The 25,077-nt window shown below is 46.4% G+C and overlaps 1 protein-coding gene across 1 annotated transcript in view; it reads right to left on the reverse strand.

The window, feature by feature from the left end:
* LOC139410566 (anthrax toxin receptor 2-like) overlaps positions 1–25,077 on the reverse strand; it is a 138,058-nt gene that overhangs the window by 108,945 nt on the left and 4,036 nt on the right. The window contains exons 2-8 of the mRNA XM_071155857.1: positions 23,790–23,861; positions 23,527–23,608; positions 21,822–21,926; positions 21,254–21,403; positions 5,097–5,157; positions 3,180–3,275; positions 1,373–1,442 (exon numbers count right to left, since the gene is read on the reverse strand). Of these exons, the coding sequence (XP_071011958.1) occupies positions 1,373–1,442; positions 3,180–3,275; positions 5,097–5,157; positions 21,254–21,403; positions 21,822–21,926; positions 23,527–23,608; positions 23,790–23,854 (629 nt within the window). The 5' untranslated portion in view covers positions 23,855–23,861. The remainder of the gene's footprint in view (positions 1–1,372; positions 1,443–3,179; positions 3,276–5,096; positions 5,158–21,253; positions 21,404–21,821; positions 21,927–23,526; positions 23,609–23,789; positions 23,862–25,077) is intronic.

Consider the following 25,077-nt stretch of genomic DNA (forward strand, 5'->3'; position numbering starts at 1 on the left):
GGGCTACATTACACACGCTGTAGACCAAAACCAGAGAACACAAAGAGATCTATAGGGGCTACATTACACAGGCTGTAGACCAAAACAAAGATAGCTATACTCTACATTCATTCTTCAACTGTTTACCCCCCCGCGCTATCGTTCTAACAAGCCGACCCCCCCCCCACCCCACCCCCCCCACCCCCCCCACCCCCCCGCTATCGTTCTAACAAGCCGACCCCCCCCCCCCCACGGCTAGCTTCGACTCACCACTGACATTGGTGCTTCTGACGAAGCGGAGGCAAATGGATGGACGGAGTCGGAGACAGAACCTTCAGATGTTCCATGATTCCCATGATGCAGTGGGTCGGGGGGGGGGGGCAGGGATGGGCAGGAAAAGGGGATTGTCACAGTAGCACGGTGAATTATTTAAATGGAGAGAGTGTGGAGAAGGGAATCGCTGCATCTGTCGCACGTCTCTTTAAAGCCCCCTAACCAGATGTGTTTACCCACAACCCCCAGCCAACCCCGGCCAACCCCGGCCAACCCCGGCCAACCCCGGCCCGCTGTGCCACGTCTAGCATGTCTACCAACTTAATGGGTCACCGTGGCCATGCCAACAGTTCATTAAGCAAGACTCTTCAGATGACAGGAGCAGGAGAAGTTCAGGTTCTGTCAGATGTTCACAAAGAGTTTCAGAGTAGGAGCGCTGTTCTAGGATCCCTCCTAGTCATCACGGCAGGGAGCCTAGTGGTTAGAGCGTTGGGCCAGTAACAAGGTAAAAAAATCTGTCGTTCTGCCCCTGAACAAGGCAGTTAACCCACTGTTCCTAGGCCATCATTGTAAATAAGAATTTGTTCTTAACTGATTTGCTGAGTTAAAAATACAAATTAAACGATGAGACAGGCAAAACTGTTCTGAGATTAGCTTCTCTGAAGCTCTGTGAATACGGACCCTGGTCCAGTGTACTCTATAATTAAGGTTACGTCTACATTGAAACTTGAATACCACAGGACAATGGTGCAACACATGTTATCACTGGCAGTTTGGATTATAATCTGAGTGGATGATTGGAGATGGTGTTACCGTCGAGATTTTGGAGAAGATCGACTCGCTATAAATCTATCAATCTTTCTGAGTTTTGATTCTTGCGATAACTTCAGGACCAAATCGTTTTCCAACTGCTACTTGTAATCGTACTATATATATATATATATATATATATTTTGTAGATTGGATTAGAGAGAGCATCAGTATCAGGGGTTGTCGTTGCTGATCATTAAACCCATGAGAGAGGAACAGCCTATGTTATATATTAGGTCTGCCGTCCCCGCCACACACACACACACACACACACACACTTTATAGAACCACCTTCCCATTGGCTACTTACGCTCCGACCTCGTACAACACCGGTGCAGGACACAGGAGATAATCGTTCTGCACAACGCTTGGCTTCCTGTCTGGAAAAGAGAATTGAATGAGCCCCCTTGTACACTACCTGACACACACACAGACAGGACACATTATAAAAGATGTATAACAGGCAGACATTTGTCATCAGGAAAAAAGGGGATGAGAGGGGATGAGAAGGGGTAGAGGAAAGGAGAGAGGAGTAGATAGGAGTAGAGGGGATGAGAGGGGTAGAGAGGAGTAGAGAGGAGTAGAGGGGAGGAGAGGGGATGAGAGGAGTAGAGAGGAGTAGAGGGGATGAGAGGGGTAGAGAGGAGTAGAGAGGAGTAGAGGGGATGAGAGGGGATGAGAGGGGTAGAGAGGAGTAGAGAGGATGAGAGGGGAAGAGAGGAGTAGAGAGGGGAATTAATAGAGGGGCAGAGAGAGAAGGAGAAGGGGAGAGGAGTGAGAGGTAGAAAGGGAGGAGGAAAGGAGGAGTAGCAGCCATCTAGATTAGGAGGAGTAGCAGCCATCTAGATTAGGAGGAGTAGCAGCCATCTAGATTAGGAGGAGTAGCAGCCATCTAGATTAGGAGGAGTAGCATCCATCTAGATTAGGAGGAGTAGCAGCCATCTAGATTAGGAGGAGTAGCAGCCATCTAGATTAGGAGGAGTAGCAGCCATCTAGATTAGGAGGAGTAGCAGCCATCTAGATTAGGAGGAGTAGCAGCCATCTAGATTAGGAGGAGTAGCAGCCATCTAGATTAGGAGGAGTAGCAGCCATCTAGATTAGGAGGAGTAGCAGCCATCTAGATTAGGAGGAGTAGCAGCCATCTAGATTAGGAGGAGTAGCAGCCATCTAGATTAGGAGGAGTAGCAGCCATCTAGATTAGGAGGAGTAGCAGCCATCTAGATTAGGAGGAGTAGCAGCCATCTAGATTAGGAGGAGTAGCAGCCATCCAGATTAGGAGGAGTAGCAGCCATCTAGATTAGGAGGAGTAGCAGCCATCTAGATTAGGAGGAGTAGCAGCCATCTAGATTAGGAGGAGTAGCAGCCATCTAGATTAGGAAGAGTAGCAGCCATCTAGATTAGGAGGATTAGCAGCAATCGAGATTAGGAGGAGTAGCAGCCATCTAGATTAGGTTTGCTGACAGACTAAATGTTCTCTAGTGACTGACAGCTGCCAAGCGTCCCTGTCCGGGGGGAATGCTTTGTATGCAGATATAAAACACGTGAAGGCATCTTGGCTATGAGTGGAATCACATTGTGGACAACCTGCTAGTCAGTCAGTACATGTGTCACAACCCCTGGCACAGACAGGACAGGCCTGCTAGTCAGTCAGTAGACGTGTGTGTGTCTGTGTGTGTGTGTTTCTGTGTGTGTGTGTGTGTGTGTGTGTGTACGTGTGCGCGTGCGTGTGTGTGTGTGTGTGTGTTTCTGTGTGTGTGTGTGTGTGTGTGTGTGTGTGTGTGTGTGTGTGTGTGTGTGTGTGTGTGTGTGTGGAAACTATGAAAACTATTTTAATCCACTGCTGAAGAATCAGAAATAACTTTAGAGAGAGAGAGTTCCACCAAAATGAAGGCTTGGCTAGATGTGGCTAGATGTGGCTAGATGTGGCTAGATGTGGCCAATATAGTTCCCTTCCAATGTAGTTCTCTTCCTGAGAAGTCTATTTGTTGACAGAACAGACTGCATGATCCCAACAGGAAAATACATCACCCAGCTACATCCTGCGTGTGATTCTCTTCTAGATGGCTATACAGTAGGAACCACATGGTTTGTGTGTGGGTGTGTGTGTGTTTACTTACTGTAGATCTGCTGGCCCACCACGAAGCTACAGACGACCCCGCCGTTGCCTCGTCCCACAGAGAAGCCGTTCCCTCGAAGCACGATGTCAAACGACTCTGTGTCATGTAAACAAAATAGAGGAGAAAGTGGGGAGAGGGAACTCGGGACGAAACACACACAGACACACAGACACACACACACACACACACACACACACACACACACACACACACACACACACACACACACACACACAGAAACACACACAAATACATACACACAGACAGACACACACACACACACACACTGAACAACACTAAGGACACACACACTGTACAACACTAAGGACACACACACTAGACAACATTAACCTTTTATTTAACTAGGCAAGTCAGTTAAGAACAAATTATTATTTTCAATGACGGCCTAGGAACACTAAGGACACACACTAGACAACACTAAGGACACACACTAGACAACACTAAGGACACACACTAGACAACACTAAGGACACACACACTAGACAACACTAAGGACACACACTAGACAACACTAAGGACACACACTAGACAACACTAAGGACACACACACTAGACAACACTAAGGACACACACACTAGACAACACTAAGGACACACACTAGACAACACTAAGGACACACACTAGACAACACTAAGGACACACACTAGACAACACTAAGGACACACACTAGACAACACTAAGGACACACACACTAGACAACACTAAGGACACACACTAGACAACACTAAGAACACACACTAGACAACACTAAGGACACACACACTAGACAACACTAAGGACACACACTAGACAACACTAAGGGCACACACACTAGACAACACTAAGGACACACACACTAGACAACACTAAGGACACACACACTAGACAACACTAAGGACACACACTAGACAACACTAAGGACACACACACTAGACAACACTAAGGACACACACACTAGACAACACTAAGGACACACACACTACATAACACTAAGGACACACACCAGACAACACTAAGGACACACACACTAGACAACACTAAGGATACACACTAGACAACACTAAGGACACACACACTAGACAACACTAAGGACACACACTAGACAACACTAAGGGCACACACACTAGACAACACTAAGGACACACACACTAGACAACACTAAGGACACACACTAGACAACACTAAGGACACACACACTAGACAACACTAAGGACACACACACTAGACAACACTAAGGACACACACACTAGACAACACTAAGGACACACACACTAGATAACACTAAGGACACACACCAGACAACACTAAGGACACACACACTAGACAACACTAAGGACACACACACTAGACAACACTAAGGACACACAAACTAGACAACACTAAGGACACACACACTAGATAACACTAAGGACACACACTAGACAACACTAAGGACACACACACTAGACAACACTAAGGACACACACACTACATAACACTAAGGACACACACTAGACAACACTAAGGATACACACTAGACAACACTAAGGACACACACACTAGACAACACTAAGGACACACACTAGACAACACTAAGGACACACACACTAGACAACACTAAGGACACACACACTAGACAACACTAAGGACACACACACTAGACAACACTAAGGACACACACTAGACAACACTAAGGACACACACACTAGACAACACTAAGGACACACACACTAGACAACACTAAGGACACACACACTAGACAACACTAAGGACACACACACTAGACAACACTAAGGACACACAAACTAGACAACACTAAGGACACACAAACGCAGGACGGCAGTCTTTATGACCAGCAATGGAACATAAATACAGGCCCTGCGCTGGGACTGCCCGCTATGCAACACAACACACTCCCACAAACAACACAACACTTACGGTTCACACAGACACTGGAAGGCTCCACTGTCAGGATCTCTGTACAGGACTGCTTTAATATCTGCAGAACGGAATGGATACGATGACATTAGACGAGACTTTAGAGAGTTCAGAAGACTGGGGGAAGAGATGGAGCGAGGGGGAGAGGAGTGATAGACGGGGAGGAACGGAAGAGACAAAGATGAGTGGGGGAGAGAGGGACCTACGGGAAGGAGGAGTAGGGTTAGAGAAAGGAGAGAGAGAGAGCTATGTGGGGGGAGAGAGGGACCTACGGGAGGGAGGAGTAGGGTTAGAGAGAGGAGAGAGAGGGAGCTATGTGGGGGGAGAGAGGGACCTACGGGAGGGAGGAGTAGGGTTAGAGAGAAGAGAGAGAGGGAGCTATGTGGGGGGAGAGAGGGACCTACGGGAGGGAGGAGTAGGGTTAGAGAGAGGAGAGAGGGAGCTATGTGGGGGGAGACAGGGACCTACGGGAGGGAGGAGTAGGGTTAGAGAGAGGAGAGAGAGGGAGCTATGTGGGGGGAGAGAGGGACCTACGGGAGGGAGGAGTAGGGTTAGAGAGAGGAGAGAGAGGGAGCTATGTGGGGGGAGAGAGGGACCTACGGGAGGGAGGAGTAGGGTTAGAGAGAGCAGAGAGAGGGAGCTATGTGGGGGGAGAGAGGGACCTACGGGAGGGAGTAGGGGAGAGAGAGGAGAGAGAGGGAGCTATGTGGGGGGAGAGAGGGACCTACGGGAGGGAGGAGTAGGGGAGAGAGAGGAGAGAGAGGGAGCTATGTGGGGGGAGAGAGGGGAGAGGGACCTACGGGAGGGAGGAGTAGGGGAGAGAGAGGAGAGAGAGACCTACGGGAGGGAGGAGTAGGGGAGAGAGAGGAGAGAGGGAGCTATGTGGGGGGAGAGAGGGACCTACGGGAGGGAGGAATAGGGGAGAGAGAGGAGAGAGAGGGAGCTATGTGGGGGGAGAGAGGGACCTACGGGAGGGAGGAGTAGGGGAGAGAGAGGAGAGAGAGGGAGCTATGTGGGGGGAGAGAGGGACCTACGAGAGGGAGGAGTAGGGGAGAGAGAGGAGAGAGAGGGAGCTATGTGGGGGGAGAGAGGGACATACGGGAGGGAGGAGAAGGGGAGAGAGAGGAGAGAGAGACCTACGGGAGGGAGGAGTAGGGGAGAGAGAGGAGAGAGGGAGCTATGTGGGGGGAGAGAGGGACCTACAGGAGGGAGGAGTAGGGGAGAGAGAGGGACCTACGGGAGGGAGGAGTAGGGGAGAGAGAGGAGAGAGAGATCTACAGGAGGGAGGAGTAGGGGAGAGAGAGGAGAGAGAGACCTACGGGAGGGAGGAATAGGGTTAGAGAGAGGAGAGAGAGGGAGCTATGTGGGGGGAGAGAGGGACCTACGGGAGGGAGGAGTAGGGGAGAGAGAGGAGAGAGGGACCTACGGGAGGGAGGAGTAGGGGAGAGAGAGGAGAGAGAGGGACCAACGGGAGGGAGGAATAGGGTTAGAGAGAGGAGAGAGAGGGAGCTATGTGGGGGGAGAGAGGGACCTACGGGAGGAAGGAGTAGGGGAGAGAGAGGAGAGAGGGACCTACGGGAGGGAGGAGTAGGGGAGAGAGAGGAGAGAGAGGGAGCTATGTGGAGGGAGAGAGGGACCTACGGGAGGGAGGAGTAGGGGAGAGAGAGGAGAGAGAGGGAGCTATGTGGGGGGAGAGAGGGACCTACGGGAGGGAGGAGTAGGGGAGAGAGAGGAGAGAGAGGGAGCTATGTGGGGGGAGAGAGGGACCTACGGGAGGGAGGAGTAGGGGAGAGAGAGGAGAGAGAGGGAGCTATGTGGGGGGAGAGAGGGACCTACGAGAGGGAGGAGTAGGGGAGAGAGAGGAGAGAGAGGGAGCTATGTGGGGGGAGAGAGGGACATACGGGAGGGAGGAGAAGGGGAGAGAGAGGAGAGAGAGACCTACGGGAGGGAGGAGTAGGGGAGAGAGAGGAGAGAGGGAGCTATGTGGGGGGAGAGAGGGACCTACAGGAGGGAGGAGTAGGGGAGAGAGAGGGACCTACGGGAGGGAGGAGTAGGGGAGAGAGAGGAGAGAGAGATCTACAGGAGGGAGGAGTAGGGGAGAGAGAGGAGAGAGAGACCTACGGGAGGGAGGAATAGGGTTAGAGAGAGGAGAGAGAGGGAGCTATGTGGGGGGAGAGAGGGACCTACGGGAGGGAGGAGTAGGGGAGAGAGAGGAGAGAGGGACCTACGGGAGGGAGGAGTAGGGGAGAGAGAGGAGAGAGAGGGACCAACGGGAGGGAGGAATAGGGTTAGAGAGAGGAGAGAGAGGGAGCTATGTGGGGGGAGAGAGGGACCTACGGGAGGAAGGAGTAGGGGAGAGAGAGGAGAGAGGGACCTACGGGAGGGAGGAGTAGGGGAGAGAGAGGAGAGAGAGGGAGCTATGTGGAGGGAGAGAGGGACCTACGGGAGGGAGGAGTAGGGGAGAGAGAGGAGAGAGAGGGAGCTATGTGGGGGGAGAGAGGGACCTACGGGAGGGAGGAGTAGGGGAGAGAGAGGAGAGAGAGGGAGCTATGTGGGGGGAGAGAGGGACCTACGGGAGGGAGGAGTAGGGGAGAGAGAGGAGAGAGAGGGAGCTATGTGGGGGGAGAGAGGGACCTACGAGAGGGAGGAGTAGGGGAGAGAGAGGAGAGAGAGGGAGCTATGTGGGGGGAGAGAGGGACATACGGGAGGGAGGAGAAGGGGAGAGAGAGGAGAGAGGGAGCTATGTGGGGGGAGAGAGGGACCTACAGGAGGGAGGAGTAGGGGAGAGAGAGGGACGTACGGGAGGGAGGAGTAGGGGAGAGAGAGGAGAGAGAGATCTACAGGAGGGAGGAGTAGGGGAGAGTGAGGAGAGAGAGACCTACGGGAGGGAGGAATAGGGTTAGAGAGAGGAGAGAGAGGGAGCTATGTGGGGGGAGAGAGGGACCTACGGGAGGGAGGAGTAGGGGAGAGAGAGGAGAGAGGGACCTACGGGAGGGAGGAGTAGGGGAGAGAGAGGAGAGAGAGGGACCAACGGGAGGGAGGAATAGGGTTAGAGAGAGGAGAGAGAGGGAGCTATGTGGGGGGAGAGAGGGACCTACGGGAGGAAGGAGTAGGGGAGAGAGAGGAGAGAGGGACCTACGGGAGGGAGGAGTAGGGGAGAGAGAGGAGAGAGAGGGAGCTATGTGGAGGGAGAGAGGGACCTACGGGAGGGAGGAGTAGGGGAGAGAGAGGAGAGAGAGGGAGCTATGTGGGGGGAGAGAGGGACCTACGGGAGGGAGGAGTAGGGGAGAGAGAGGAGAGAGAGGGACCTATGTGAGGGAGGAGTAGGGGAGAGAAAGGAGAGAGAGGGAGAGAAGGGAGAGCTAATTCATCATTGATGGATAATTTATGCAGGGCTATTACATTCCTCCGTTCTACTAAAAACCCAGAGCCGACATCCATGTGAGCCCACTGTCATACAGATGGCATTATCATATAGAAAGGCCTTCTATGTGAGCCCACTGTCGTACATCTGACATTATCATATAGAAAGGCCTTCTATGTGAGCCCACTGTCATACATCTGGCATTATCATATAGAAAGGCCTTCTATGTGAGCCCACTGTCGTACATCTGGCATTATCATATAGAAAGGCCTTCTATGTGAGCCCACTGTCATACAGATGGCTTTATCATATAGAAAGGCCTTCTATGTGAGCCCACTGTCGTACAGATGGCATTATCATATAGAAAGGCCTTCTATGTGAGCCCACTGTCATACAGATGGCTTTATCATATAGAAAGGCCTTCTATGTGAGCTCACTGTCGTACAGATGGCATTATCATATAGAAAGGCCTTCTATGTGAGCCCACTGTCGTACAGATGGCATTATCATATAGAAAGGCCTCTATGTGAGCCCACTGTCATACAGATGGCATTATCATATAGAAAGGTATTCTATGTGAGCCCACTGTCATACAGATGGCATTATCATATAGAAAAGCCTTCTATGTGAGCTCACTGTCATACAGATGGCTTTATCATATAGAAAGGCCTTCTATGTGAGCCCACTGTCGTACAGATGGCTTTATCATATAGAAAGGCCTTCTATGTGAGCCCACTGTCATACAGATGGCTTTATCATATAGAAAGGCCTTCTATGTGAGCCCACTGTCGTACAGATGGCTTTATCATATAGAAAGGCCTTCTATGTGAGCCCACTGTCATACAGATGGCTTTATCATATAGAAAGGCCTTCTATGTGAGCCCACTGTCGTACAGATGGCATTATCATATAGAAAGGCCTTCTATGTGAGCCCACTGTCGTACAGATGGCATTATCATATAGAGAGGCCTCTATGTGAGCCCACTGTCATACAGATGGCATTATCATATAGAAAGGTATTCTATGTGAGCCCACTGTCATACAGATGGCATTATCATATAGAAAGGCCTTCTATGTGAGCCCACTGTCATACAGATGGCGTTATCATATAGAAAGGCCTTCTATGTGAGCCCACTGTCGTACAGATGGCTTTATCATATAGAAAGGCCTTCTATGTGAGCCCACTGTCGTACAGATGGCATTATCATATAGAAAGGCCTTCTATGTGAGCCCACTGTCGTACAGATGGCATTATCATATAGAAAGGCCTTCTGTGTGAGCCCACTGTCGTACAGATGGCTTTATCATATAGAAAGGCCTTCTATGTGAGCCCACTGTCGTAGAGATGGCATTATCATATAGAAAGGCCTTCTATGTGAGCCCACTGTCGTACAGATGGCATTATCATATAGAAAGGCCTTCTGTGTGAGCCCACTGTCGTACAGATGGCTTTATCATATAGAAAGGCCTTCTATGTGAGCCCACTGTCGTACAGATGGCATTATCATATAGAAAGGCCTTCTATGTGAGCCCACTGTCATACAGATGGCATTATCATATAGAAAGGCCTTCTATGTGAGCCCACTGTCAGACAGACTATCTCCTACTATACCAATAAATCAACAGAGGGCAAACTATGCAACTCCATCCTACACAATGGGTGAAAATGTTCATATTAACTGAAAATATTTGGCACTTGGACCCTTCTTCTCGGATGTCACCGCAAAAAAAACTTGAATCCGAAGTGGAGAGAGCATTTACTAGGGCTATTGATACAACAATTCATTTTATTGTTTATTTACTTTTTGATTTCATACAATTGTATTACTTTAGTTTATTTGGTAAATATTTTCTTAACTCTATTTCTTGAACTGCATTGGTGGTTAAGAGCGTGTAAGTAATACAGGGGGTATCGGTACAGAGTCAATGTGGAGGCTATATACAGGGGGTACCGGTACAGAGTCAGTGTGGAGGCTATATACAGGAGGTACCGGTAAAGAGTCAATGTGGAGGCTATATACAGGGGGTACCGGTACAGAGTCAATGTGGAGGCTATATACAGGAGGTACCGGTACAGAGTCAGTGTGGAGGCTATATACAGGGGGTATCGGTACAGAGTCAATGTGGAGGTTATATACAGGGGGTACCGGTACAGAGTCAATGTTGAGGTTATATACAGGGGGTATCGGTACAGAGTCAATGTGGAGGCTATATACAGGGGGTACCGGTACAGAGTCAGTGTGGAGGCTATATACAGGGGGTATCGGTACAGAGTCAATGTGGAGGCTATATACAGGGGGTATCGGTACAGAGTCAATGTGGAGGCTATATACAGGGGGTACCGGTACAGAGTCAGTGTGGAGGCTATATACAGGGGGTATCGGTACAGAGTCAATGTGGAGGCTATATACAGGGTGTTACGGTACAGAGTCAATGTGGAGGCTATATACAGGGGGTATCGGTACAGAGTCAATGTGGAGGCTGTATACAGGGGGTACTGGTACAGAGTCAATGTGGAGGCTATATACAGGGGGTATCGGTACAGAGTCAATGTGGAGGCTATATACAGGGGGTATCGGTACAGAGTCAATGTGGAGGCTATATACAGGGGGTATCGGTACAGAGTCAGTGTGGAGGCTATATACAGGGGGTACCGGTACAGAGTCAATGTGGAGGCTATATACAGGGGGTATCGGTACAGAGTCAGTGTGGAGGCTATATACAGGGGGTATCGGTACAGAGTGAATGTGGAGGCTATATACAGGGTATTACGGTACAGAGTCAATGTGGAGGCTATATACAGGGGGTATCGGTACAGAGTCAGTGTGGAGGCTATATACAGGAGGTACCGGTACAGAGTCAATGTGGAGGCTATATACAGGAGGTACCGGTACAGAGTCAATGTGGAGGCTATATACAGGGGGTATCGGTACAGAGTCAATGTGGAGGTTATATACAGGGGGTACCGGTACAGAGTCAATGTGGAGGCCAAATACAGGGGGTACTGGTACAGAGTCAATGTGGAGGCTATATACAGGGGGTACCGGTACAGAGTCATTGTGGAGGCTATATACAGGGGGTACCGGTACAGAGTCAATGTTGAGGTTATATACAGGGGGTATCGGTACAGAGTCAATGTGGAGGCTATATACAGGGGGTACCGGTACAGAGTCAATGTGGAGGCTATATAGAGGGGGTACCGGTACAGAGTCAATGTGGAGGCTATATACAGGGGGTATCGGTACAGAGTCAGTGTGGAGGCTATATACAGGGGGTATCGGTACAGAGTCCGTGTGGAGGCTATATACAGGGGGTATCGGTACAGAGTCAGTGTGGAGGCTATATACAGGGGGTATCGGTACAGAGTCAGTGTGGAGGCTATATACAGGGGGTATCGGTACAGAGTCAATGTGGAGGCTATATACAGGGGGTATCGGTACAGAGTCAATGTGGAGGCTATATACAGGGGGTACCGGTACAGAGTCAGTGTGGAGGCTATATACAGGGGGTACCAGTACAGAGTCAATGTGGAGGCTATATACAGGAGGTACCGGTACAGAGTCAATGTGGAGTCTATATACAGGGGGTCCCGGTACAGCGTCAATGTGGAGACTATATACAGGAGGTACCGGTACAGAGTCAATGTGGAGGCTATATACAGGGGGTACGGGTACAGAGTCAGTGTGGAGGCTATATACAGGGGGTACCAGTACAGAGTCAATGTGGAGGCTATATACAGGGAGTACCAATACAGAGTCAATGTGGAGGCTATATACAGGGAGTACCAATACAGAGTCAATGTGGAGGCTATATACAGGGGGTATCAATACAGAGTCAGTGTGGAGGCTATATACAGGGGGTACCAATACAGAGTCAGTGTGGAGGCTATATACAGGGGGTACCAATACAGAGTCAGTGTGGAGGCTATATACAGGGGGTATCGGTACAGAGTCAGTGTGGAGGCTATATACAGGGGGTATCGGTACAGAGTCAGTGTGGAGGCTATATACAGGGGGTATCGGTACAGAGTCAGTGTGGAGGCTATATACAGGGGGTACCGGTACAGAGTCAATGTGGAGGCTATATACAGGGGGTATCGGTACAGAGTCAATGTGGAGGCTATATACAGGGGGTACCGGTACAGAGTCAGTGTGGAGGCTATATACAGGGGGTACCAGTACAGAGTCAATGTGGAGGCTATATACAGGAGGTACCGGTACAGAGTCAATGTGGAGTCTATATACAGGGGGTCCCGGTACAGCGTCAATGTGGAGACTATATACAGGAGGTACCGGTACAGAGTCAATGTGGAGGCTATATACAGGGGGTATCAATACAGAGTCAGTGTGGAGGCTATATACAGGGGGTACCAATACAGAGTCAGTGTGGAGGCTATATACAGGGGGTACCAATACAGAGTCAGTGTGGAGGCTATATACAGGGGGTATCGGTACAGAGTCAATGTGGAGGCTATATACAGGGGGTATCGGTACAGAGTCAATGTGGAGGCTATATACAGGGGGTACCGGTACAGAGTCAATGTGGAGGCTATATACAGGGGGTATCGGTACAGAGTCAATGTGGAGGCTATATACAGGGGGTACCGGTACAGAGTCAGTGTGGAGGCTATATACAGGGGGTACCAGTACAGAGTCAATGTGGAGGCTATATACAGGAGGTACCGGTACAGAGTCAATGTGGAGTCTATATACAGGGGGTCCCGGTACAGCGTCAATGTGGAGACTATATACAGGAGGTACCGGTACAGAGTCAATGTGGAGGCTATATACAGGGGGTATCAATACAGAGTCAGTGTGGAGGCTATATACAGGGGGTACCAATACAGAGTCAGTGTGGAGGCTATATACAGGGGGTACCAATACAGAGTCAGTGTGGAGGCTATATACAGGGGGTATCGGTACAGAGTCAATGTGGAGGCTATATACAGGGGGTATCGGTACAGAGTCAATGTGGAGGCTATATACAGGGGGTACCGGTACAGAGTCAATGTGGAGGCTATATACAGGAGGTACCGGTACAGAGTCAATGTTGAGGCTATATACAGGGGGTACCGGTACAGAGTCAGTGTGGAGGCTATATACAGGGGGTATCGGTACAGAGTCAATGTGGAGGCTATATACAGGGTGTTCCGGTACAGAGTCAATGTGGAGGCTATATACAGGGTGTTACGGTACAGAGTCAATGTGGAGGCTATATACAGGGTGTTACGGTACTGAGTCAATGTGGAGGCTATATACAGGGGGGAACCGGTACAGAGTCAATGTGGAGGCTATATACAGGGTATTACGGTACAGAGTCAATGTGGAGGCTATATACAGGGTGTTACGGTACTGAGTCAATGTGGAGGCTATATACAGGGGGTACCGGTACAGAGTCAGTGTGGAGGCTATATACAGGGGGTATCGGTACAGAGTCAGTGTGGAGGCTATATACAGGGGGTATCGGTACAGAGTCAGTGTGGAGGCTATATACAGGGGGTACCGGTACAGAGTCAATGTGGAGGCTATATACAGGGGGTACCGGTACAGAGTCAATGTGGAGGCTATATACAGGGGGTACCGGTACAGAGTCAATGTGGAGGCTATATACAGGGGGTACCGGTACCGAGTCAGTGTGGAGGGTATATACAGGGGGTATCGGTACAGAGTCAATGTGGAGGCTATATACAGGGGGTATCGGTACAGAGTCAATGTGGAGGCTATATACAGGGGGTATCGGTACAGAGTCAGTGTGGAGGCTATATACAGGGGGTATCGGTACAGAGTCAAATTGGAGGCTATATACAGGGGGTATCAGTACAGAGTCAATGTGGAGGCTATATACAGGGGGTACCGGTACAGAGTCAATGTGGAGGCTATATACAGGGGGTACCGGTACAGAGTCAATGTGGAGGCTATATACAGGGGGTACCGGTACCGAGTCAGTGTGGAGGGTATATACAGGGGGTATCGGTACAGAGTCAATGTGGAGGCTGTATACAGGGGGTACCGGTACAGAGTCAATGTGGAGGCTATATACAGGGGGTATCGGTACAGAGTCAATGTGGAGGCTATATACAGGGGGTATCGGTACAGAGTCAATGTGGAGGCTATATACAGGGGGTATCGGTACAGAGTCAATGTGGAGGCTATATACAGGGGGTATCGGTACAGAGTCAGTGTGGAGGCTATATACAGGGGGTATCGGTACAGAGTCAATGTGGAGGCTATATACAGGGGGTATCAGTACAGAGTCAATGTGGAGGCTATATACAGGGGGTATCGGTACAGAGTCAATGTGGAGGCTATATACAGGGGGTACCGGTACAGAGTCAATGTGGAGGCAATATACAGGGGGTATTGGTACAGAGTCAATGTGGAGGCTATATACAGGGGGTATCGGTACAGAGTCAATGTGGAGGCTATATACAGGGGGTATCGGTACAGAGTCAGTGTGGAGGCTATATACAGGGTGTTACGGTACAGAGTCAGTGTGGAGGCTATATACAGGGTATTACGGTACAGAGTCAATGTGGAGACTATATACAGGGGGTATCAGTACAGAGTCAATGTGGAGGCTATATATAGGGGGTACCAGTACAGAGTCAATGTGGAGGCTATATACAGGGGGTATCGGTACAGAGTCAGTGTGGAGGTTATATACAGGGGGTACCAGTACAGAGTCAGTGTGGAGACTATATACAGGGGGTACCGGTACAGAGTCAATGTGGAGACTATATACAGGGGGTACCGGAACAGAGTAAATGTGGAGGTTATATACAGGGGGTACCGGTACCGAGTCAGTGTGGAGGCTATATACAGGGGGTATCGGTACAGAGTCAATGTGGAGGCTGTATACAGGGGGTACCGGTACAGAGTCAATGTGGAGGCTATATACAGGGGGTATCGGTACAGAGTCAATGTGGAGGCTATATACAGGGGGTATTGGTACAGAGTCAATGTGGAGGCTATATACAGGGGGTATCGGTACAGAGTCAATGTGGAGGCTATATACAGGGGGTATCGGTACAGAGTCAGTGTGGAGGCTATATACAGGGGGTATCGGTACATAATCAATGTGGAGGCTATATACAGGGGGTATCGGTACAGAGTCAATGTGGAGGCTATATACAGGGGGTATCGGTACAGAGTCAATGTGGAGGCTATATACAGGGGGTACCGGTACAGAGTCAATGTGGAGGCAATATACAGGGGGTATCGGTACATAGTCAATGTGGAGGCTATTTACAGGGGGTACGGTACAGAGTCAATGTGGAGGCTATATACAGGGGGTATCGGTACAGAGTCAATGTGGAGGCTATATACAGGGGGTATCGGTACAGAGTCAGTGTGGAGGCTATATACAGGGGGTACCGGTACAGAGTCAATGTGGAGACTATATACAGGGGGTATCGGTACAGAGTCAGTGTGGAGGCTATATACAGGGGGTATCGGTACAGAGTCAGTGTGGAGGCTATATACAGGGTATTACGGTACAGAGTCAATGTGGAGACTATATACAGGGGGTATCGGTACAGAGTCAATGTGGAGGCTATATATAGGGGGTACCGGTACAGAGTCAGTGTGGAGGCTATATACAGGGGGTACCGGTACAGAGTCAATGTGGAGGCTATATACAGGAGGTACCGGTACAGAGTCAATGTGGAGGCTATATACAGGGGGTATCGGTACAGAGTCAATGTGGAGGTTATATACAGGGGGTACCGGTACAGAGTCAATGTGGAGGCTATATACTGGGGGTACCGGTACAGAGTCAGTGTGGAGGCTATATACAGGGGGTACCGGTACAGAGTCAATGTGGAGGCTATATACAGGAGGTACCGGTACAGAGTCAATGTGGAGGCTATATACAGGGGGTATCGGTACAGAGTCAGTGTGGAGGCTATATACAGGGGGTACCGGTACAGAGTCAATGTGGAGGCTATATACAGGGGGTATCGGTACAGAGTCAATGTGGAGGCTATATACAGGGGGTACCGGTACAGAGTCAGTGTGGAGGCTATATACAGGGGGTACCGGTACAGAGTCAATGTGGAGGCTATATACAGGAGGTACCGGTACAGAGTCAATGTGGAGGCTATATACAGGGGGTATCGGAACAGAGTCAATGTGGAGGTTATATACAGGGGGTACCGGTACAGAGTCAATGTGGAGGCTATATACTGGGGGTACCGGTACAGAGTCAATGTGGAGGCTATATACAGGGGGTATCGGTACAGAGTCAATGTGGAGGCTATATACAGGGGGTATCGGTACAGAGTCAGTGTGGAGGCTATATACAGGGGGTACCGGTACAGAGTCAATGTGGAGGCTATATACAGGGGGTATCGGTACAGAGTCAGTGTGGAGGCTATATACAGGGGGTACCGGTACAGAGTCAATGTGGAGGCTATATACAGGGGGTATCGGTACAGAGTCAATGTGGAGGCTATATACAGGGGGGTACCGGTACAGAGTCAATGTGGAGGCTATATACAGGGGGTATCGGTACAGAGTCAGTGTGGAGGCTATATACAGGGGGTATCGGTACAGAGTCAATGTGGAGGCAATATACAGGGGGTACCAGTACAGAGTCAGTGTGGAGGCTATATACAGGGGGTATCGGTACAGAGTCAGTGTGGAGGCTATATACAGGGGGTATCGGTACAGAGTCAGTGTGGAGGCTATATACAGGTGGTACCGGTACAGAGTAAATGCGGAGGCTATATACAGGGGGTACCAGTACAGAGTCAATGTGGAGGCTATATACAGGGGGTGCCGGTACAGAGTCAATGTGGAGATTATATACAGGGGGTACTGGTACAGAGTCAATGTGGAGACTATATACAGGGGGTATCGGTACAGAGTCAGTGTGGAGGCTATATACAGGGTGTTACGGTACAGAGTCAGTGTGCGGGGGTACGGGTTAGTCGAGGTAATCTGTACATGTAGGTGGGGGTAAAGTGACTGTACATAGATAGTACAGGTTAGTTGAGGTCATGTGTACATGTAGGTGGGGGTAAAGTGACTGTACATAGATAGTACAGGTTAGTTGAGGTCATGTGTACATGTAGGTGGGGGTAAAGAGACTGTACATAGATAATAAACAGTAGTACAGATTAGTTGAGGTCATGTGTACATGTAGGTAGGGGTAAAGTGACTGTACATAGATAATAAACAGTAGGACAGGTTAGTTGAGGTAATCTGTACATGTAGGTGGTGGTAAAGTGACTGTACATAGATAGTACAGGTTAGTTGAGGTCATGTGTACATGTAGGTGGGTGTAAAGTGACTGTACATAGATAGTACAGGTTAGTTGAGGTCATGTGTACATGTAGGTAGGGGTAAAGTGACTGTACATAGATAGTACAGGTTAGTTGAGGTCATGTGTACATGTAGGTAGGGGTAAAGTGACTGTACATAGATAGTACAGGTTAGTTGAGGTCATGTGTACATGTAGGTGGGGGTAAAGTGACTGTACATAGATAATAAACAGTAGTACAGGTTAGTTGAGGTAATCTGTACATGTAGGTGGGGGTAAAGTGACTGTACATAGATAATAAACAGAGTAGCAGCAGTGTATAAAACACAGAGGTGTAGGTCAATGTAAATAGTCAGGGTGGCCACTTGATTAATTGTTCAGCAGTCTTATGGCTTGAGGGTAGAAGCTGTTAAGCAGCCTTTTGGGCCGAAACTTGGCTCTCCGGTACAGCTTGTCGTGCGGTAGCAGAGAGAACAGTCTATGACTTGGCTCTCCGTTACAGCTTGTCGTGCGGTAGCAGAGAGAACAGTCTATGACTTGGCTCTCCGGTACAGCTTGTCGTGCGGTAGCAGAGAGAACAGTCTATGACTTGGCTCTCCGGTACAGCTTGTCGAGCGGTAGCAGAGAGAACAGTCTATGACTTGGCTCTCCGGTACAGCTTGTCGTGCGGTAGCAGAGAGAACAGTCTATGACTTGGCTCTCCGGTACAGCTTGTCGTGCGGTAGCAGAGAGAACAGTCTATGACTTGGGTGTCTGGAGTCGTTCACCATTTTCTGGGCCTTCCTCTGCTACATGCTGAATATGAAGGGCAGTCTGCCTCTGCATAACAGGATATGACCACAACAGTGTTGCATAGTACTTCACAGCCTTCATTAGAATATGAAGTCACTAACAGTCGGCATTTCAAAACAATTATAACATTTTACTAAAGTTACAATTGTACTGACTTCTCTCAATTCAGGCACATTTTTCCGGGAACACTTGTCATGAAGTCACTGTATACTGTACACGCGGAGAGAGTGGGTCCCAGAAAGCTGAAAGCTGCACAGATGATTTCAAATCGTAGAAATCCAAGTGAGGACTGACGAGGCCAGCGAGGTCCAGCAGCATCCAAGATTACTAATCACTGGAGAATGCTGTCTCTCTCTCTCTCTCTCTCTCCCTCTCTCTCTCTCTCTCTGTGTGTTTCCTTTGGAACACAAACAGTAATTCAGCTGGTCAAAATTGTGCAACTTTGGAGCTTTGCAGCGATTAGGGGTTGCGTGAGAATGTGTGTTTTCCGATTTTGGTCAAACACTATTGTTCAATTAGTAATGTAACTAAATGTTGCAGTAGCTTGGTGGTAGATGAACAAAATTACAATTAAGGTAGTGTTTCCAGTAGTTAATACACGTTTTACCATGTAGCGATGTAGCTAATTACTGGAGCTACACACTACTGTTTTACCAGGTAGCGGTCTAGCTAACTACTGGAACTACACACTACTGTTTTAGCATGTAGCTAACTACTGGAACTACACACTACTGTTTTACCATGTAGCGGTGTAGCTAACTACTGGAACTACACACTACTGTTTTACCATGTAGCGGTGTAGCTAACTACTGGAACTACACACTACTGGTTTACCATGTAGCGATGTAGCTAACTACTGGAACTACACACTACTGTTTTACCATGTAGCAATGTAGCTAACTACTGGAACTACACACTACTGGTTTACCATGTAGCGGTGTAGCTAGCTACTGGAACTACACACTACTGGTTTACCATGTAGCGGTGTAGCTAGCTACTGGAACTACACACTACTGTTTTACCATGTAGCGGTGTAGCTAGCTACTGGAACTACACACTACTGTTTCACCATGTAGCAGTGTAGCTAACTAGTGTAGTAGACCAGAACTTTCTTTCAGACATGTCTAATTCTCACTTGAACTTTGTTTTATTTGTTTTTAAGTAGGCTAAATTACATATTCTGTTAACATATGACCCCAAAGTGACATGTTCTTGCAAGTTGTAGTGTATCATGTCAAATTTACATATGATACTTTTTCATGAAGTAGTTTGGATGAAGTTTGGACTTTTTCAAAGTAATGTTAGTAAAAAATCTATTTATCTTAAAGGTAGATTTAGTGTAACTTATTCCGGTGTGAAGTAATTGGTAGCTTGGAAAAAAAACTATATTTTCAGAGTAGCTTCCCCAAACACTGCCAATGACTAACTGTCAGCACTGAGGACAGCGCTGTCCTCCTGCGGATTCTGTTACTGTAGGTGGTTAAACACAGCCTTTCCTGTCTACATGTTGAAACACAGAGAGCCACAAGCAGTTATTACCTACTCTCTCTTTCCATCTACCTACTCTCTCTTTCCATGTACCTACTCTCTCTTTCCATCTACCTACTCTCTCTTTCCATCTACCTACTATCTACTCTCCTTCCATCTACCTACTCTCTTTCCATCTACCTACTCTCTCTTTCCATCTAACTACTCTCTTTCCATCTAACTACTCTCTTTCCATCTACCTACTATCTACTCTGTTTCCATCTACCTCCTCTCTTTCCATCTACCTACTCTCTCTTTCCATCTACCTACTCTCTTTCCATCTATCTACTCTCTTTCCATCTACCTACTATGTTTCCATCTACCTCCTCTCTTTCCATCTACCTACTCTCTTTCCATCTAACTACTCTCTTTCCATCTACCTACTCTCTTTCCATCTACCTACTATCTACTCTGTTTCCATCTACCTCCTATCTTTCCATCTACCTACTCTCTTTCCATCTACCTACTCTCTCTTTCCATCTAACTACTCTCTTTCCATCTACCTACTATCTACTCTGTTTCCATCTACCTCCTCTCTTTCCATCTACCTACTCTCTTTCCATCTATCTACTCTCTTTCCATCTACCTACTATGTTTCCATCTACCTCCTCTCTTTCCATCTACCTACTCTCTTTCCATCTAACTACTCTCTTTCCATCTACCTACTCTCTTTCCATCTACCTACTATCTACTCTGTTTCCATCTACCTCCTATCTTTCCATCTACCTACTCTCTTTCCATCTACCTACTCTCTCTTTCCATCTAACTACTCTCTTTCCATCTACCTACTATCTACTCTGTTTCCATCTACCTCCTCTGTTTCCATCTACCTCCTCTCTTTCCATCTACCTACTCTCTTTCCATCTACTTACTTTCTTTCCATGTACCTACTCTCTTTCCATCTACCTAAATGGAGAGTCTTTCCAATTTTACCTTTATTTAACTAGGCAAGTCAGTAAGAACAAATTCTTATTTTCAATGACAGCCTAGGAACAGTGGGTTAACTGCCTGTTCAGGGGTAGAACGACAGATTTGTACCTTGTCAGCTCGGGGATTTGATCTAGCAACCTTTTGGTTACTATTCCAACGCTCTAACCACTAAGCTACCTACAAGCATCAAACAAAAGGTATTTTTTTTCCCACAAGAAGGTAGTGCCTTGAAAACTCACCGCCTACTTCAGAGTAAAACAGTGAATAAATGAACATGTCTTACTGAATTCACAATGCCTTTGAGTGCATGGAAGCCATCTTTAACAGGAAACACTTGATCTTTGGTGTCAGCCACCTCGGCTAGCTGTTGCTCGTCAAAGTCCTTGATACCAACACAGTACACACGAGCACCGTAGTACCTTGCATCGTTGGCCTGCATTAGAGAAAGATATTGTTTTATTGTTTATTTCACTTTATATATTCACTTTATATATTATCTACCTCACTTGCTTTGGCAATGTTAACACATGTTTCCCATGCCAATAAAGCCCTTGAATTGAATTGAATTGAATTGAATTGAGTTGAATTGAATTGAATTGAGTTGAATTGAAAGAAAGAAAAAAAAAACAGAACAACTTTAAATTTAAACCAACAAGTAACTCTCTGAATTGAACATTCATGCCAGAATTCTTCGACCCAGATTATACATTATCATTTATTTTTATTTTTTTCATGGAAATTCTCAATTGAGCCTGCTTTTTAGTCTAAGACTGGGCTTAGTCTGTTATTAGAAAACCATCATTTTCACCTTGTAAACGTGAATAATTTTCGTTTGGATAAAAAAAACTCACCATTTCAACTGTTAGTTCATGTACATAGACCTCCAGCTTTCCGTCCGTCAAAGCCACGATGATGCTGGAGGACTTGGTCGCTTGGGCTTTGATTTGAAGGTTTGCCTTTTCAGGTTCAAACACAAAGAATAAACAGAGAGATATGAGCTTTATTAGTAAATAACACTATAGAGTAAGAGGGTTGGTGTCAGTTCCATTAGGCCTACTGTTCAGTCAACTCAGGAAGTAAACGGAAATTACAGGAAGTAAATGGAAATTACAACTCCAATTACAATTTTGCTTCATGCTTTCCAATTAGGAAAATTGGAATTGGAATTCCATTTTTTGTAAGTTTACTTCCTGGCTGAGTTGACTATAATTGAAATGGCAGTGACCCCAACCTATAATACACCTGACATGTCTACAGAAGGAGAATACATTCAAAATGAACTGTTATAGAGGAGTCATAATGTATTCGTTAGTTCACCTGGAGTACTTCCAGCATGGTAGGCTTTTGAATTGCTCCCTATTTTAAACCGTGTTTAGTGCCAACACAGCAAACGCTAGGCTAGCACAGATAGCAAACGCTAGGCTAGCACGTTAGGCTAGCACAGATAGGGTCAAATGCCTAGCTGTTAGGCTAGCACAGATAGGGTCAAACGCCTAGCTGTTAGGCTAGCACAGATAGGGTCAAACGCCTAGCTGTTAGGCTAGCACAGATAGGGTCAAACGCCTAGCTGTTAGGCTAACACAGATAGGGTCAAACGCCTAGCTGTTAGGCTAGCACAGATAGGGTCAAACGCCTAGCTGTTAGGCTAGCACAGATAGGGTCAAACGCCTAGCTGTTAGGCTAGCACAGATAGGGTCAAACGCCTAGCTGTTAGGCTAGCACAGATGGGGTCAAACGCCTAGCTGTTAGGCTAGCACAGATAGGGTCAAACGCCTAGCCGTTAGGCTAGCACAGATAGGGTCAAACGCCTAGCTATTAGGCTAGGACAGATAGGATCAAATGGCAGACTGACAAGGCTAGCACAGGCATGGTCATTGGCAGACTGACAAGGCTAGCACAGATAGGATCAAATGGCAGACTGACAATGGTAGCACAGATAGGATCAAATGGCAGACTGACAATGGTAGCACAGATAGGATCAAATGGAAGACTGACAAGGCTAGCACAAATAGGGTCAAACGGCAGACTGACAAGGCTTGCACAGACAGGGTCAGTGGCAGACCGACAATGCTAGCACAGGCAGGGTCATTGGCAGACTGAAAATGCTAACACAGTATTTTACTGTAATGATTATAATGTGGGGGATATTATGCCCAGTACTGAAGGCTTCTCTAGTGAGGTGACCACTGGCTAGTGGTTTAGACTAGGTTTAGGATTCGGTTTAGGATTAGGTTTAGGGTAAGGTTTAGGGTAAGGTTTAGGATTAGGATTAGGTTTAAGGTAAGGTTTAGGGTAAGGTTTAGGATTCAGTTTAGGATTAGGTTTAGGGTAAGGTTTAGGGTAAGGATTAGGTTTAGGGTAAGGTTTGGGATTTGGTTTAGGATTAGGATTAGGTTTGGGATTAAGTTTAGGGTAAGGTTTAGGGTAAGGATTAGGGTTAGGTTTAGAGTAAGGTTTAGGGTTAGGTTTAGGGTTAGGTTTAGGGTTAATGGATAGTTCAACATCTGTAAAGTATGTATTGGGGACTATCCAATGAACGTGTTACCCATACTGCACCTCTTTAATCCCTTCATGCATGTAGGTCTCCCCTGCAGGCTTCACCTCTCTCAGTCTCTCCAGGCCTTCCTGGATTTCATACCTTCAAACGGAAAGACATCAACTCACCATCCAACATTTTCTGGCACAGTGTTTTTGCCAGTGGATACAAATAACAATGTCCATAGTTATGACTGTTATAAGCATGTAATATGAACGCTTATAATGTGTTATTACAAGGCTTATTATATGTTATGTCATTCTCAATAGGAGGGATACCACACCTGTCTCCAGTGAGAGGTAACATCACTTTGGCTGAAGACGAAAACACTATAAAGGAGACCCTCATGCTGGGGCTGGAATTAAACAACACAGAAGAATATATATCAGGCTAAAATTACAGTAGAATATATATCAGGTTAATATACAGTAGAATATATATCAGGTTAATATTACAGTAGAATATATATCAGTTTAATATTACAGTAGAATATATATCGGGTTAATATTACAGTAGAATATATATCAGGTTAATATTACAGTATAATATATATCAGGTTAATATACAGTAGAATATATATCAGGTTAATATACAGTATAATATATATCAGGTTAATATTACAGTAGAATATATATCAGTTTAATATTACAGTAGAATATATATCAGGTTAATATTACACTAGAATATATATCAGGTTAATATTGCAGTAAAATATATATCAGGTTAATATTACAGTAGAATATATATCAGGTTAATATTACAGTAGAATATATATCAGGTTAATAGTACAGTAGAATATATATCAGGTTAATATTACAGTATAATATATATCAGGTTAATATACAGTAGAATATATATCAGGTTAATATACAGTATAATATATATCAGGTTAATATTACAGTAGAATATATATCAGTTTAATATTACAGTAGAATATATATTTAGGTTAATAGTACAGTAGAATATATATCAGGTTAATAGTACAGTAGAATATATATCAGGTTAATATTACAGTAGAATATATATCAGTTTAATATTACAGTATAATATATATCAGGTTAATAGTACAGTAGAATATATATCAGGTTAATATTACAGTAGAATATATATCAGTTCAAAATACAGTAGAATATATATCAGGTTAATATACAGTATAATATATATCAGGTTAATATTACAGTAGAATATATATCAGTTTAATATTACAGTAGAATATATATCAGGTTAATATTACAGTAGAATATATATCAGGTTAATATTGCAGTAGAATATATATCAGGTTAATATTACAGTAGAATATATATCAGGTTAATATTACAGTAGAATATATATCAGGTTAATAGTACAGTAGAATATATATCAGGTTAATATTACAGTAGAATATATATCAGTTTAATATTACAGTATAACATATATCAGGTTAATAGTACAGTAGAATATATATCAGGTTAATATTACAGTAGAATATATATCAGTTCAAAATACAGTAGAATATATATCAGGTTAATATACAGTATAATATATATCAGGTTAATATTACAGTAGAATATATATCAGTTTAATATTACAGT

The sequence above is a fragment of the Oncorhynchus clarkii genome, chromosome 6, assembly GCF_045791955.1.
Source record: "Oncorhynchus clarkii lewisi isolate Uvic-CL-2024 chromosome 6, UVic_Ocla_1.0, whole genome shotgun sequence".
In the NCBI taxonomy this organism is placed as follows: Eukaryota; Metazoa; Chordata; class Actinopteri; order Salmoniformes; family Salmonidae; genus Oncorhynchus; species Oncorhynchus clarkii.